Source organism: Dipodomys ordii, unplaced genomic scaffold (assembly GCF_000151885.1).
Source record: "Dipodomys ordii isolate 6190 unplaced genomic scaffold, Dord_2.0 Scaffold195, whole genome shotgun sequence".
NCBI lineage: Eukaryota > Metazoa > Chordata > Mammalia > Rodentia > Heteromyidae > Dipodomys > Dipodomys ordii.
This window is the reverse complement of record NW_012267411.1, coordinates 2,897,058-2,915,032: the sequence shown is the minus strand read 5'-3', so window position 1 is coordinate 2,915,032 and position 17,975 is coordinate 2,897,058. Positions and strand designations below refer to the sequence as shown.

At 36.6% G+C, this 17,975-nt stretch overlaps 1 protein-coding gene across 1 annotated transcript in view; it reads right to left on the bottom strand.

The window, feature by feature from the left end:
- Orc5 (origin recognition complex, subunit 5) overlaps positions 1-10,899 on the bottom strand; it is a 57,514-nt gene extending 46,615 nt beyond the window's left edge. Inside the window, exons 1-5 of the mRNA XM_013034757.1 lie at positions 10,708-10,899; positions 8,029-8,121; positions 3,342-3,539; positions 2,272-2,346; positions 37-148 (exon numbers count right to left, since the gene is read on the bottom strand). Coding sequence (XP_012890211.1) covers positions 37-148; positions 2,272-2,346; positions 3,342-3,539; positions 8,029-8,121; positions 10,708-10,779 — 550 coding nt within the window. The 5' untranslated portion in view covers positions 10,780-10,899. The remainder of the gene's footprint in view (positions 1-36; positions 149-2,271; positions 2,347-3,341; positions 3,540-8,028; positions 8,122-10,707) is intronic.
- Positions 10,900-17,975: the final 7,076 nt, after the last annotated feature.

Sequence of the window (17,975 nt, the reverse complement as noted above, 5' to 3'; positions counted from 1 at the left end):
TCAAACTTTCAAAACAAAAACTACTGAATACTTTACCTATGCTATAATCAGGGAAATACAAGACAAATGGCTCAAAGCATCCAGTATTTGGACGAAATTTTTCCCAAATAATTTCACTGAGAAAGATAACAGTCACATTTCTATCAGTCTATAAAAGAAAGAGAAATAAAAGCAACCTTGAATTTAAAAACCTTAAATCAGAGCAATAATTCCATTTAGATTTTTCATCAAGTAAATCCAGCAAAGCTCCAATATATAGCAAATTATTTCCATATTAATAAGTTGTATTTTGAAAACCTAATCAAGGAGCTCAACCACTTGCACATTTTCATACATAATTACTTAGAATTTCCATAAAACTTGTAGATTAATCAACATTTCAGTTACCCATGAATGCTAGGATGATCACACAAGTATTTTATAGAAATTAAAAATACATTTGCTTGAAAAGTTGAGACAAATCCTCTTATAGGAACTTCTTTAAAATCATAAGCTTTCAAACAATAAGCAAAAATGCAAAGCTTAGCTTTGTTCATCAGTAAATATAAAAAGAAAATATGGAGTTAAAGAAGAGCAGACATGACATACTATTTATTATTTTATTGAGTTTATATATTATTGAGTAAAGCTGATGCTGAATATATATTAAAATACAGACAACTGTATTAGTATTAAAAAAAAACAAACCAGTAAGTAAAAACATGCAATTTTAAGTACATTAAAAGAACAATTTCAATGGGCCTTTTACTCCTTTATAGTCTGGCCATAAATATCTTATGCATGCTAGAATTTACCTGTATCCACTTCCACACTCTCCAGAAAAAAATTAAGTTTCCATACTCTTTTGACATGTCTTTGGCTTACAAAGCAAGCACAAGGCTGGACACGTGTAATCCTAGCTACTTTAGGAGGTAAGATCTGAGGATTGTGGTCCCCAGCCCAGCATGGGCAGGAAAATCCATGAGACTCTTACCTCAGAAGTAGCACTGTGGCTCAAAATGGGAGAGTGTTAGCTTTGAGTATAAAAGCTCAGTACAAGAGCTGCTTGGATCCCAAAGTTTTCATAGGACCCAATCTCACATATAGCACTGTTTTGTTTTTGTTTGTTTTTTCAATTTTGGAGACAGTTGATTGTACCACTTAGGTGGCAATATATTGCAGGACCAGGCAAGTTTATCTCTGCCATACTAAGCTGTGCTGGTCTAGAAGTATTAGTTATAAAGAGGAGGAATAAAAAAGACCGGATGTGTAGAATGCCTGTTTTTTATGATGCTCTATTATTTACTAATTCCTCATTTCTGTGCTTATATATCAATTATCATTCCTTAGAAAGGCATTCTTTGGGTTAACAAATATAGCTGGGTTCAACAAATGAATAATACCCAAGGGGAAAAACTAGCCTATTTATGATAGCAAAGATCTTTCAAATGTTTTTGCATCTTACAAAATCACTGATTTCTAGGAATCCTGAATTTATATCTCTATAGGATAAAAAAAGTGCTCTATCTGATCACAAAACATATGCAAAAGTACTTTATAAAGTTAATTAAAAATATACTTGGAGGTTTAAAAAATAGTAACACGATAATGGAACTATAAATACAAACTAAAATAGTAAATATAGAATGAGTTATAATACTGAATGACCATAGGCAGAGGAGTTGGGAGGTGGGGAAGGAAGGGATGGTAGGGAAAAAAACAAAGGAGGGGATAACAACGCTCCATAGGAAATGTACTCATTATCTTACTCATGTAACTGTAACCCTCTGTACAGTATCTTTACAATAAAAATTATATATTAAGGAAATAAAAAAATGATCCAGAATATCTATATTCTTTTTTTAAACATGTAAGGAAACTCAAACTCAGGGCCTGGGCACTGTCCCTTAGCTTTTTTGCTTCAGGCTGCCATTCTACCACTTGAGCCACAGCTCTACTTCTTAATATTTTTTATGTCATTAACATGAACACAAAATTTTACAATTATTATAGAGCTCAGTCTAGCCTCTGGTTAATAGAAGTTACTTTGTAATTAGATATAAAAAGCTGAAATAATTGAAAAGTAAATTTTATCAGAAGTTGTTTTTACTACAAAAAAATGGAACTTTATTCAATGGAAAAATGAAAATTACATTTATACTATTGATATCATATATCAGTATGGCAAAAATGAAAAGTTGTGGCAACAAATCTACTGATAAGCGAATACATCTGTCCATATTTTATAGATCTAATTAATTTATTTTGAGGGAAAACCACCCTCATACTTACCAATTCTTGCAACCTAAGAAATCCAGGCAAAAGATTCGCTTCCATATCTCTTAGATATTCTGCTTTATCTAGAACCTTAAGAAAAAGAAAAAAGATGCAACACCAAAATAATTACAAAGTCCTTTACAAAATATGTATATAATATAGTACAAATTCAAACTTGAACTTTCCATATAAAGAAAAATTATAGCTTCTGATTTAACTTTTGAAATACTACGTACATTTCTAAAAAGACAGGTTAAATGCTATCCATTTTCACAAACTTAGCCCATCGAAAACCAAGCAATTAATCTTTTCCCACAAACTTATCCATTTGCCGTCTCTTCCATTTATTTCTTGTATCTTCTGGACCAACGCTAGCAGACGCCCAGATTTTCCTCTCATAAACAATCACAACAGTCTCAAAATCATTTCACCAGCACTTACTTCTTTCATCTCCTTCCAAATCATCTACTTAATATGCTGTAAATCTTAAAAGATAAATGCCTTCATTCTTCCTAAGGGATACTTGTTGCTCAGAAAACCTCACTATCTCTTTTCACTGTCTAGAAAATGAAATGAAGTGTTTTGTATATTTTCAAGACTTTCCATGATCTGGCCCCAACTTATCCCTAGTCTTCATTTTCTCCCTTCATATTTTGTAAAACATTAAAACTAGACTATTTGTTACTCTCTAAATTTATTCCCAGCAATATGCCTTTGGTTAAATAATCCTGCTCCATCTTAAATAATCACTCTTCAGTTTCCTCATATGTTATCTTATTTGCTCTTTCAGGTCTACCTCAAATATTATCACCTCATAAAGCTGTACTAGATGTACCTCAGACTATGAATCTCATAGTTCTCACTTACATTTTCTATATAGAGTCTTATGTGAATATGTTATAATTTTTCTATTAAAAATAGCTTCCTTTACAAATAAGAAATAGTTTGATTAGATTTTTGTATTCCAAAGCACTTTCCACAGAACAGTGTATAAAAACAAGTCTCAAAAACAAATATACAAGAATTAATCAAACATACAATCAATGTTCAAACAAAAGATAATATTATCAAGTTGAATTACTTACAATATATACAGTTTGGGTCTTGAGACTTTCAACTGTGGTTATTTGTTTAAATAATCGAACAAAGTCATTAAAGGTTTCACAGATTATTTCAGTAGAACATCCTTCTGAAGCATTAAGGTAACTCAATTTGTTCAAAATTTGTTCCAAAAGTAGCCTCAAGGTAACGCATTCAACACAATTCACAAAGACATGTGGAAGCTGAAATCCAAAAACAAAAAGCGTCAATAAAAAACATACACACTAGGGTTGTACTGGGTAGTCTTCATTTGCCTTTCTAAATCTATACCATTCTCCAACCATCCTGTGTTCCAGATGTCACCACCAGACTATCATTATCTGACTGTGGTTGGAGAAAAAGAAAGAAATAGTAGAAAAAGGAGAGTTGTAGGAAGAAAAACATGATATTTTTTCTTTTGATTCCCTACCAGCACCACTGTAGACCAGTTTGACAGTGGCTATTCTTTTACCAAAGGCTACACAAATTTCAACTGGACACTCCCTCTTCTAATACTATATTTCTTTCTGGGTTCTGGAAACAGCTACTATCCAAGGTCCCTTCAGGCCTAGAGAGAATAAAGGCCTTAATGAGTCACTATCCCTTTTCTATTCCCTCAAGTTTCAACTTTTAAAATAGTCTCTCATTAAATTCACTTCAATCATTTCTTTGACTTTGTCATTTGTTTCCATAGAGATTCAAAGTAAACTTGTATTCTCTTAAGAACTCTAATTAAGAAACTCAGGTCCATTTGAATGCTAAAATTCTTAGTCAAATGTCTTATAAAATTCTGTGTTGATATATTTCATGACAAATGGTTCTTGGACACAGGAGAACTTTAAAAGTTAGAAACAATAATAATCCTTCTATGAGAATTTTAAGATGAGTTTTTAATTTTGAAACTATCAAAATGAACCCGGGTCCTGGTGTCTCTCATCTGTAATCCTAGCAACTCATGAGGCTGGGACCTGGGGATTACAGATCAAAGCCAAGCCAGGCAGGAAAATCCATGAGACTACTCCCTTTTTTTTTCTCTTCAAATTTTAGTGGCTTTTATTGTTGTCATTGTAAAATTCTCAGTGGCTAATGTATATCTGTAGCAGTAGACAAAATACTGCTTGCCATTACACTTTAGGATCACAATAACATAAAATGAATCCTATGTCTAGTACTCACTCGCTGTGGTTCCATTGAATTGACTGAAGCTATAACCAGCTTGTTTATTCACAGATTCCAATACTTTTTAAAATTTTTTAATTGGTAGGTACAAGAGATTAAAAGTTTAAACTATAATTGAATTTCCAGATGGTCTTTACATATGAACAGCAAATTAAAATCTAATGCATATAGCATTTTTCTTGGAAGTAGTCACAGATGTTAAATGCAGCACTTGCTCCTATTCCTATATCCAAACACATGTCTTCGCTCAAAAGAAAACAGGAAAAGCAAATCAGTGCATACCACCACCAAGTCCACCAGGTGGCTCAACGGTTCAAGAAGCCAGAGATTATTTGTGAGGAGATGGCCTTGAGCTATCTCATGTGATTCTTTTTTTTAAAAACATTTTTTTATTGTAAAAATACTGTACAGAGGGGTTACAGTTACATCAACAAGGTAATGAGTTGATTCTTATCTCCAATTAACCATCAGAAAACCAGAAGTGGAGCTGTGGCTCAAAGTGGTAGAGCGCTAGCCTTGAGAACAAAAGCTGAGGGACAGCACCTAGGCCCTCAGTTCAGGCCCCACAACTAACAAAACAAACATGAAAAAAAAATCCACAAACACAAGGAAACAAAATAAATATAGTGTGTTCTAAAAATTGAACCACAAAAGCAGTTCTGATCATTCATAACTTGTGGCATCTGGTACAAATAATGAAACCTGCAGCTGTTTTTAGTGACATTCTAAACCCAATAACAAAGCTTTCCTTTTTCTGAGTACCAATGTAAAAGGTATATTATAATTACTTGAACATTTTTATCAGTATTTGCTAAACCCTTTTACTCCTTTCCATGATGTCTCTCTAAGTGTCTTGATTACTTCAATAACTGCTTGTCTTATCCTTCAATAACAGATATTCTAAGTGCCTATTTGTGTATCTATAGCAAAAGTAGTGTTAATCATATATTACACTTATTACGTAGCAATGCCTGGGCCAAAATCTTAAGACATTCAAATTCTGAAGTCAAGTATGGAATCCTGAGCACCTGTATTTTTTTTGGGGGGGGGGGGGGGGGTCCGGTCGTGGGGCCTGAATTCTGAGCCTGGGCACTGTCCCTCAGCTCTTCGGCTCAAGGCTAGCATTCTACCACTTGAGCCACAGTGCCACTTCCGGCTTTTTAAAATTCTACTGATGTGACGCTGAGGAATCGAACCCAGGACCTCAAGCATGCAAGGCAAACGCTCTACCACTGAGCCACCTTCCCAGCCTATGTTAAAAAATATTTTTGATATCTTTAAGTAGTTGTACAAAGGAGTTGCCATTCAGCAAGCAATTTATGAATATAGGGCCTCTTGGTCAATATCACTTTCAACAACCCTTCCTACCTACCCCTTCCCTCACTTAATTTTTAGGTTATATACTGAATTTTTTTGTCATTGAATTTTTTTGCTGTTTAACAAAGCAGTTTTTGCATACAATGAATCTTGATCTAAGTCATCCATTCAACATTCTCACCCCCCTTTTGACCTATCCCTTTCCCTTATTTTTCTCAGTTCTTCATCTTTCTACAAATCTCCCCTTAATCCCACCTCCCCTCTTGCAAGGACCCATTTCCTGGTTCTTATTTTGTTGGGCTTTGACTAAGTCTTTCTAAAGAATTACATAATATGAGCTCTCCATAGTCTATTACACCTCAGTTAATTCATTTGTAACTGCTTACATACCACCCATATATTGAGATTCCACATAACCCTAGTTAGAATGGCCATTATCAAAAGAGTAACAAATGCTAGCTAGGATGTGCCCAGAAGGGAAATCTATTACACACTGGTGAAAATGTAAGCTTGTTCAACCACTCTGGAAAGTGGCATGGAGGATCCCCAAAAACTAAATATAGAATTACCCCATGACCTAGCAGTTCTACTCCTGGGAATTTATCCAACAGAACACAAACAAGGCTGGACAACCATGATTATTGCAGCATTATTTGTAATAGCGAAGATATGGAATCAGTCAAGACATGGAATCAGCTGAGATACTCCTCAATGGACAAATGGACCAAGAAAGTGTGGTATATATACACAGCAGAATTCTATTCATCCATCAAAAAGAATGATACCATTCATAAGAAAACAGAAAGACTTGGAAAAAATTATATTAAATGAAGTAAGCCAGACTCAGAGAAACACAGGTTACATGGTTTCCCTCCTTTGTGGTAGCTAGAGTATTTCCATACATCAATAAGCAAGCACCTGTGTTTTTAAAATGAACTGGCAAGCTTTAAACAAACACTGTGCTTGGTGCTGGGGATGACCTCAGGAAACCCTTCTAAAAGGTGAGCCCAACACAAAGTCACAGCTGAAGGTGCAAAACAGAGGGCATCTAACGTAAGTCAGGAAACACTTCTCAGAGAACAAGTAAATGAAATCTGGTAAAAATAAAATAAATAAATAAACAAGCATTTGTTATACAATAAAATAACTTAAGTAGAGCAAGTGGATATAGAATAGCAATGTCAAACTGAGAAAGCAGCATGTAACAAGATTTGAAAGAGAACAGGAACTATAAATTATTCAGTATGCCATATTAAACATGAATCCTCAGAGGCAGAACAGGATTGGGTTTAGCAAAACAAAGTTCACTGGCTGACCATTGTTTGTGTATAGACAGTTGCTGTGGAAGAGAGCCATATTCATTCAGATAGATATAGCCCATCCATGGCTTAGTATATGAAAGAGGTTATAACAACACTCGATAACAGATGACCTTTGCTGAATATTACATACCAGGTACTGCAGTAAACATTTTTCACATATTAATATTTAATTCTCATAATTATCCTAAAGGTTCTCATTATTTTCCCAGTTTGTAGATGGGAAAGGCACTAAGTAAATACGGAAGAACACAAGTCTGCCATATTCCACAGACCAAACTCTAAACTCTTATATTATGAAAGATTAACTGAATTCAGCTCACAAAAGGCCTGCTGTATCAGCAAATCACTGACCACTATCCTAAAGATCTTAAGATTTTCATGGATTAGTTGCAATAATAAGAATAGATAGATTGCTATTAGGAGATTTATAGAAATATTTGGAAAACAGTGGTATATATAAGAGAAAGCAGCAACGGCTATGGTCAAAGGCAGATTGTCATGACTTTAAGGGTAGAGATAGATAGAATGTGTTTACTGGTTTGTTTTACTGGATGAAAAAAAAAGATTTAAGAAGGATCAAATTTGAGTAACTGAATAATGAGGTCATTCATACAGATAGGAAATACTCAAAGAACAAGGTAAAGGCGATGTGTTCAGTTTATTATCTGTATCAACTTTTTAAATGGAAAATGAACTTTAACATCAAGGATTTATCAAATTAATAGTTAATGGCTGAAGATATCAAAACTTGATCAGAAATGTTTTAAGGAGATATTGCTTCTATAAAAAGCAAACAAACTAATCTCGAGATCCCTTCCATTTTTAGCAGTCATGAACAAAAATCAGTTAATATCAAGCTTAAGATTATTCTTACCTCTAAAGTTTTCAACAAAGTTTGTGTTACATAAGTTTTTCCACTGGCAGTATGTCCATAAATAAAAATAGATGGGAAGCTGAAATGATGTCTCTAGAGAAAAAAAGACAGTTATCAGTCTGCATATACAAAATAGAAAAACAAAAGAAATTACCAACCTCCAAGGAATTTTTTCTTATTCATCATAGCACATCATTTAAATTCAAATGAAAGTAGCAAATATTCTTTCTTAAATGGAATGATTCTGTAAAATTATATTGGGCATATTTTATTATTTGCTATATATTTTTTAATTTTTATTATTGCACAGGTTTACATATACAAGCTGCATCTTCAACTTTCTATGAATTTTTAAAGAAATTTTCAGTATAATTTCATGTGTATTCCATTTTTAGCTAAATGTTTAAAAATAATGCAATCCTTTTGCAGGCTACAACTTCAATGTACATTTTAACATTTGAACTAAACCTGTATAATCATAGGGTTAAGACCTTACGAGGCCTCGTTTTTAGAAAAACTTTAAAAATACTTTTCAATTATATGTACTTGTTGACTCCAGCATAAATGTATGTGTTTTAACAATTCAAACATTGGCTAAAATCTACATAACATATATTTACATTCACATATTGGATCAGTAGTACAGCGTTTGCCATGCACAATCAGTGTCATAGGTTTGATCTCTAATACTGGGGAAAAAAAAGTTAAAATACGTATTACCAAGATGCTTTTGCAGCACATTAAGTCAGCAGCCTACAGAAAAACAAAAATTGTCTACTCAGTACTACAAATATTTCAGTTAATCAATGAATACTTAAGAGACACTCAAATGCTGAGAACTTAACACACAAATATCAGTAAAAGATAACTTTACTCTAATGGAGTTTATAGCCTACTGAGAAAGACATACATTTTAAAAAAATAAATACAAAAGCCAGGCACCATTGGCTTACATCTGTAATCCTAGCTACTCAAGAGGCTAAGACCTGAGGAAGGTTTGAAGTTAACCAGGGCAGGAAAATTTGTGAGACTCTCATCTCCAATTATCTACCAAAAAAGCCAGAACTGGAGCTGTGGCTCAAGTGTTGGATTGCTACCCTTGAGCAAAAGAGCTCGGGGACAGCACTCAGACCCTGAGATCAAGCCCCAGTACTGGCACAAAAAATAAACAAATAGAAAAATAAGAAATACAAGAAAAATGGATGCCATGACATTTAAAGAAAGTTGAGTCTTTTATGATTATCATTTACCACAGCAATATTACTCACATACATTTAGCAGGTTCAAGTCTCTACATTAACTATTCTTTTACAAGACAAGGCTTTCTAAATGGAAATTCCTATGGCAAAAGCAGGTCACCTGCTAAAACTATACTTAAAAATCTATTAAACGGATATTTTAGTACATGAATCCTTAAACCTATATGTAAACAGTCTTATAAACTGGCTCAAATATTGTTTCAAGAATTAAATGTTTCAATAATTAAATGCATGATGGTGAGTATTCCTGCTATCCATGTTAAGACTATTCTCTTGAAGAGTTTTTTAAAGCTACACTAAATCTCTCCGTTACTGGAATCCTACACACTTGTGCACATTCATTGTTTGGAAACTAATCTACCATCTTCTACTATTATCTAAAATTATAATGAACTCCTTCAGTATTATCTAATTTTTCACCTTTATAAATCACTCTAACAATGTTAATAGGCTAGGATCTAGCCTGACACAGAAAATGGGCTCAGTATATAATTACTTGTTGAATAAGTGAATCTTTTTAGATGTATGAACCAGGTTTTTTGTTTGCTCTATTTCACACACACACACATCACCTTGCAGAAAACTTGTTTTGTTAAATGTAACTTTCAGTAGGAGCAAAGGTCAAAACTCTTTAAGTTTTACTAGCAACACAAAATCACTTATCCTGATTTGCCTATATATGAAGTGATCTGGAAATGCAACTTCTAGTGAGAGGAAAATACATTAAAAAAAAAAAGCAAACCGGAAGTTGGTTGCTCTTATTTGCTCACCTCACAAGTAATATTCGAACCTAATTAACTCTAATTAATGAGTCTGAAGCAAATGACATTACAGAATAAGAGAGAAATGAACTCTTGGGTAAGTGCCACCTCCTGCTTATAGAAAGGACTGGCTGCTCCCTAACTGTGCTCATCCAGAGAACATAACCTCTCTTCCCAAGCATCGTTTTGATCAGCTAGTCAAGAGGAGAATCCGGCATCATATGCTTTCGGGGCTTTCATAATTCTGGAAAAATTGGCTGGTGTTTAAGCCTTGAAGCATCACTTCGGTCCTCGGTGGCCTCGGAGGGTCACGTCTCTCTTTTTCGCTAGCTGCCTCTCTGAAGAGCCCGCTGCTCACCCACCGGTCCCCCCGAATCCTGGTCAGATGGGACAGCGGACCCAAGCACCTGGAGCAGCTCCGGGCTGACCGCGCCTTGCAGGGGTGTGGGGCAGGCCGTCCTCGGCAGCCTCCACAACACGGACGGAGAGAAGTTACTAATGTGGGGGACACACACAGCGTGTCAAACTGTCTATCTCCCCCCCCCCACACACACACCGCGTCCACATATCACAACTCCAGAACTGGAACCTGGTGGCCGCGAGGCCGGGCAAAACGATCACCCGGCCGAGATGTGGAAAAGACACTGGGACCGCCATACCTCTCCGAACAGGGACTGCAAGGTGGACACCTGAGCCTCGCGACACAGCACCACGTGCTCCAGGGGAGGCATCTCGGCGGGGACCCGCGCGGAGGGCCTTGCGGTCCGCAACTCGCCAAACCCGCGGCACCACGGAGAGCCTCCAGCACCAGCAGCCCGCCCCGGCGCTCCCGCCGGAAAGCGGACCGTCGTGACGCGAGAGGGGCCGACGCCGGCGGGCGGCGGCGTGACGTCAGCGCGCAGGCGGGGCGGGGCCGCTCTATCTTCCACGCCAAAGCCCGCCGCTGTCTCGTTGGTCTCCGGCGTTCTGGGCGGCTGGGCGGAGCCTGCTGTTTGGTGAGGGATTTGGGGCTCAGCGCTGTTGAGTAGCAGAGTTGGGGTGCAGGGTTTTCCCCCCAAAGCCTGAGCGGCCCAGGTAGGATGAGCGAACTGAGAAGGGGTGGCTCCTGATGACCCACGAGTCTGTGCCTGCAGTTTTTCCCCTCCAGGAGAGCCCAGATTGGAAAAGGAAGGAAGGCTGTGCTCGCTGGCACCCGTGGAAAACCAGTATTCCCCCAAAATGAGGGTCTCCCCTGACCGGAAGTGGGGTGTGACTGCAAAGAGGTCGTCATGGGGTTGACCAAACTTGGAAGGACTTTGTAAGCTTGAAACCAGATGGAGAATTGCCTGCCACTCCTAAGAGAGCTTCTAGTGTTACTTAGTTTGTAGTGTGCTGGTTGAGGGCAATGGAACTAAAAATAGTGCTACCATTAAGCATTCGTGGACCACCCACTAGAAGCCAGAGGCTAAAATATGAGCAAATGTAAATATATGCATATATACATATATGTGTATTATATATGAGAGAGAGAGGGAGGAAGAGAGAGAGAGAGAATATAAGCACTTTTTAAAAAAGGGCTTGAAGTCCTGCAAATCTGGATCTGGGACCATTGACTCAATTACTTCTTAACTGTGAAGCCTTCTTGGAAGAAACTTTGAATCATTCCTTGTGAGCCTTCTTATCTAATAAGTAATCCATTTTCCTAAGAGTAAAAGATGATATGCATGGTGTCTGCCAAATATAGGTTTTATTGCCAACAGTAAAGCAAAAGGAAAGAAGGGAGGAAAAAGCATTAAATCCACACCGATTAGAAAAAAAAGCTGTTTAACAACTTTCTAGTGGAAAAGAGAATTGTTTATGTAGAAAAAAACTGATAAATTATTTGAAAAAAGAAAGGCTACTGGAATAGTAAGTGAACTCTGCAAGACTCAAGATATAGAAAATCAACACTCTACATACTAACAACAAACAAGTGGGATTGAAACTTAAACTACCAGTACAGTTTTAATAGCATCATAATCATAAAATAATTAAGAATAAAATTGACAAAAGATGAGAGAGACCTGCAAGAGACCTGAAAACTACAACTTATTGCTGAAAGAAATTAAAAATTGTTTTAAAAATAGATATGCATACCATGTTAGCCCTGTTTGTGAAATAAAAGATTTGTTAAATAGGTTTGATTCCTCTAACTTGTTAAGTAGATTCAATGCAATTTTTTGAGGAGGAATAGTATAATGGAAATTGGCTAAAATATACTAAAGATTCAAGTATTTCATAAAGAAAAATATATTCACAGCAAACACAAGAAAGATAGTCAATATCTTAATTATTAGGAAATTGTATACTAAAATAACAAGACAGCACTATATATCTAATAAAAGGCTTAAAATTGGAAAAACTGACTTCCTATGGAATATTGTAAGATAACAAGAACTTGAATACATTGTGGGTAAGAATGCAGAATCAGCCACCCATACTGAACACCTCTGTAATCCCAGCACTCTGAGGCTGAAGGGAGGAGGAACATCAGTTTAAGAATAGCATGTAAAATATAGTTCCAGACCACCATGGGCTGTGTGTGAGACAGTGTCTAAAAAAGAAGAAAAAAAGATGAACAATGATAAAACTACTTTTGGAAAACATTGTGACAGTTTCTTAAAACTAAGCAGACAACTATCATATGACTCAGCCATTCCCCTCACAGGTGTCTAGGAAAAATAAAACTGTTCATGTAGATGTAAACACTACTGTCTGTGGTAGTTTAATTGGAAGTCCCAAAGTAGAAACAAACCAAATACCACCAACAAATAAATGGGTAGACAAATTATAGTATATTCATATAATCATACAGTTCAATAAAAAGGAGTGAATCTATGTATCAGCATGAGTATCATAAATATTTATGCTAAGTGAAAGGCTCCTTTGTCCCTTACCCCATTCCAAAAACCAGTAGAATTATTATTCTAGATCTGTGGATTATAACGCTGGATTCAACCAATCATGGATCAAAAATATTTTCAGGGGTTCAAGGTATAGCTCAGTAGTAGAGTACATGCCCTGGTTCCAGCCACACAAAAGGAAAGAAAGAAAAGAAAAGATTGGAAGGAAGGAGAGAGAGAAAAGAGGAAGAGGGAAAGAAGGAAGAGAAAGAAAGAACTATGTACTGAATGTGTCTAGATTTTTCCTGTATTATTCTCTAATCAGTACAAAATTGCAACTCCTATACTGCATTTACATTTGGTAAGAGAAGTGATTGAAAATATGCAAAAAGGTGTATGTAAATTCTTTTATATAAGTGACTTGAACATTTTCTGATTTGGGTATCTATTAGAAAGACCCTGTAACCAATCCCTCACAAATACTAAGGGATAGCTGCTTACACTGTACACTTTCAGTTTTAGAAAATACTAAAAGAATGTAAACTAGCCCATAATTAAAGTGAATGTTGGTTAACAGGCCAAACAGATCAGAAAGAAAGTATTATATATTAAAAAAATTATTTTAAGGGTGAGGATATCTAAAGGAATGGTGGATATGATAGGAAATGGGAGTATTTGCAAATTTAAATTAAGATTACATCATTACTGTAAACACTGTTCCAATATTGGTGGTATCTTTATAAGAAGAGATCACATGAAAATGCAGAGACACAATGCCAAGTGTATTGATTTCTTTGTTTTGATGTGACCAAAATACCTGAGAGAACCACATAACAACTGACTTTGTCTCATAATTTCAGATGTTTTCATTCATGGCTGTTTGGTTCCATGTAGTAGGATAGAACATCATAAAGATGGAACTTGCTGCAAAGGAGATTCTTCACCTCACAGCAGAATGGAAGCAAAGAGCAAAAATGGAAGAAGATATAACTTTCGAAGTCATACACCAGGGACCTACATCCTCCAGCTAGAGCCCACCGCTTCCCAAAATAGTGCCACAACCAGGAACCAAGCATTTAACACATGAGCCTGGTGGGAGCTGGGGATGTTCATATCCAAAAGATAACATCAAATAAAGATAAATGTTGGAACAGGAAGGATATATTTACAATCCAGGGAATGTGAAGGATTGCAGTCCCTCACAAGAAGGTTGAGCTTGGGTATAGAGAAGATTCCCAATCAGAGCCCTCAGGAATCAACATTGCTGAACAAGGCTTCTAGCCTTCAAACAACCCTCTTGGAGAATACATTTCTGTTTTTCCAAATCACCTAACTTGTGGTACCTTATTACAGCAGCCCTACGAAACATATATAATGGGTATATCAATTAATTGTTGAGATGGATTCATGCATATATCAAAATTCTACACTTTGCTTATTATGTGCAGTTAATTGCATGCCAGTTATATTTCAATAAAACTTCAAATTTAATTAATTGAAATAATAGATTATGCATAATGATGATAGTGTTATGATCTGCAATGCTAATTAAGCCAGTTGTTTTCCACTGAATAACATTTAGAAAACACAGAAATCTTCAACAGCCTTGCTTATTGACTCCAGTTCATAGTTAGGCTTTCTCACCTGAAATCACTCTTTTTCATACTATACCACCTGCACCCAACTTTAGTAGGCTATTTGTTCATCAAATGAATAAAATGGCCACCATGGGGCTTATTCTTATATGCCTACCTATACCTTTAGACTCTATTTGAACCTGCCTAGTTCCACCTCAAGTCCCCAAATCAAATGTACAGGAGAGTGCTGGGTTTTCACCTTTTGAAATCACCACAAAGCTAGCTTGTTCCACAGCATTATCAACCGAAGAGCTGTTCTTCTGACATCTTGCACAATTGGATGAAATATCAAACCATAAGAAAGAGGATCTGGCATCCTAAGCAACTATATAAGGGGATAAACCAGAAGTGAGAGGGAAACTTCCCATGGGGGTTAATTCCTTGGGATGCAAAAGTTATTTCAGTGGGAAACGATACTGTACAAAGACAGGCAGACACCTTTCCTTCCCTTGTATCCACAGAATGACATGAATAAATACCATGGATATTTCCCCCTGAGCTGCTCTAAGAGACTTTCTTGCAAGATTCTGCCACAGGATGAACTGATACATTCACTGTGCATATGTATGGCTCACTGTGGATCAGGGGTACTTCGTTTCTGTTTATTGCATATTTTTCTCAACTTTACTTCACCTGGGTTAATGAGTACCCAGCCACTAAAATGCTATTCCAGGATGTGTGGATGACAGTATTTATAGAAGCAATTAGCATTTGAATCAGTATATGGAGTTGAAGATTCACCATAACCAATGTGGGTTGCTATCATCCAATCTATTAACGGACTGGATAGAACAAAAAAGGCAGAGAAAGCAAATGTTTTCTTTTTTCTGTGGATGGAACATCCATGTTTCCATGCTCCTGGGCATCACAAAACAATGTTCTCAAGGACTGAGACCCTAATACCTACACCATTGCCCTGGGTCTCAGGCGTTCTGTTCTAGACTAAGAGTTGCACCTTTGGCTCTGCTGATTCTCAGGTCTTTAGACTCTGACTGGTCTCCAGGTTTTAACAGCATACCATGGGACCTCACAGCTTTTATGATTGTGAGAGCCAATTCTCCTTAGTCTCTACTTACATCTCTATGCATCCTATTCTGTTTTGGTGGAGAACCTTAATACAACTTTCTTTTAAAATCAAGGTTTAGAATTGGAATGTGACATACTGGTAGAATGTTGGCCTACCATGCATGAGGCCCTTGGTTCAATACTTTGGTATTGCATAAACAGACAAACAAAAAATAAATAAAATCTAGGTTTATTGAGGAATAATGTAAATTCACTCTAGTCAGTGTACAATTCTATCCATTTTAAAAATTGTATTTCTTATTGTCTTTATGTAGTTGTACAATTCAGTCAGTAAGACTTGGGTTTATGAGTGCAGGAGATCTTGATCAATCTTCCCCATCAATCCCACCCCTACCGATCCCCTCAATTTACCTCATTCTACTTTCACATATGTGCATTGAATATTATGACTACATTTGCCCACCCTATCCATTTTGATAAACATATAAAGTCTCTAGCAGTTTTGAAGGCCACAGATTTTCTAGTGATTTCTTTTTTCTTTATAGAAATTGTGTGTTTCATCTGTTGTGAGGGCACATAACTATAATACCAGCACTGGGGAAGATGAGCCAAAAAGGATCTGGAGTTCAAGGCTAGCCTGGGATACATAGCTAAAACATAATCTAATATAAAAACCCTATGTCTATAAGTTTTTATTGAATTCTATATGCATCATGTATAGAAGAGTAAATATCTGACTAAGTAATATTTGTGGCTGAAAATGGTTCTTCTAGATTATTAGTGTGAGGAATTAAATCAATATAGTCAGGATTGAGTAAGGTTTGGGATTTGTTATTCAAACATCACTTTCAGCTCCAAAGTTTCCCTAGGGCTTCCTCCTGCAGTGAGTGAGGAATGAATGATAGCAAGATTTTTGCCTTTAGTTCAATAGTTTAAGTCAAGATTGTTTATTTCTTAAATTCTAACACTGTTGAATACTCATTTTATAAAGGAATGTGATTGTTCTTCTTGTTCCAGACCTGTACTTTTGAGAGAGGCTTTCTCCCATTCTGCCCTAGATATTTTTGGTGAACATCCAATAAAGGCCCGTGGACACAAGCTACGAATAATTATTAGTTCCCTTTGTGCCTGTGGCACACAAGAACCATAGTTGCCCTATAATAAATGAGTTTTAAAGGAGCTGAGCATTTCAATTTGCTTGTATAGCGTTCATCTTTCTGTCTTCTGTTCTGCTGTGAGTCAGTGATCACACCTCATGTGTCCTTGCATGAGCATATCTGTCAGAAAATCTTGAACTACTTTGTTTCCCTGTGACCCCAGTTCTCTAATGCTGCAAAGAATAATTATGATTTTTAATATTTCCCCAACTTTCTTACTGTTAGAGTAGGAATGATACTCTTGCCAGGTTATTATATTCTAGATGGTAGAACTCAACCAGTTTATCTATCTATCTATCTTTCTTTCTTTCTTTTTCTTTCTTTCCTCTGTCTCCCTTTCTCCATTCTTCCCTCCCTTCTTCCATTCCTTCCTTCCTTCTTTCTTTCTTCCTTCCTTCCTTCCTTCCTTCCTTCCTTCCTTCCTTCCTTCCTTCCTTCCTCCCTCTCTCCCTTCCTTCCCTTCTTCCTCCTCCTCCTCCTCTTCCTCTTATCCTCCTCCTCCCCCTCCTTCTTCTTTCTGTTGTTCTTTCTTTTATTCTTCCTCACTTTCTTCCTTCTTTCAGATCTCAGCCTTCTAGTAGCTAGGATTACAGGTGTGAGCCACTGCTGCCCAGCTTTAACCAGGTTTGTTATTGCTGTTATTTTTATTTGTTTGTTTTTCTGTTTTTTTGGTGCCAGTCCAGGGGTTTGAATTCAAGGCCTGGCTGCTATTTTTTAGTTTTTTTTTTAGTTAGTTTTTTTTTTGTCTAAGGCTAGCACTGTACCACTTGAGCTATAGCTCCACATGCAGCTTTTTTGGTGCTTAACTGGAGATAAGAGTCTCATGAGACTTGCCTGCATGGACTAGTGTTGAACTGAGAGCCTAAGATCTCATTCTAGCTACTAGCACCTAGTTTCAACCAGTTATTTTTTTATAATTTTCTTTATTGTAAAAATACTGTACAGAGGGGTTACAATTACATGGGCAAGATAATGAGTACATTTCTTATCAAGCATTGTAGCCTCCTCCTTTGTTTCCCCTTCCCATCCTTTCCTATTCTCCCCCTGCTCCCCCACCCAATCCTCCTCCCCTCCACCAAAGTTGTAAATTTCGTTTCCGACATAACATCTCATTGTACATCTCATTGTTGCAATGGGTCCACCTGTATCCTTATTTAAATGATTTGTTTTTCCCCTTCCCCTCCACAAATTATACCGACATCAAATACAGTGAAAGCAGGGGTTATACTGTGGGGGAGGGACATAC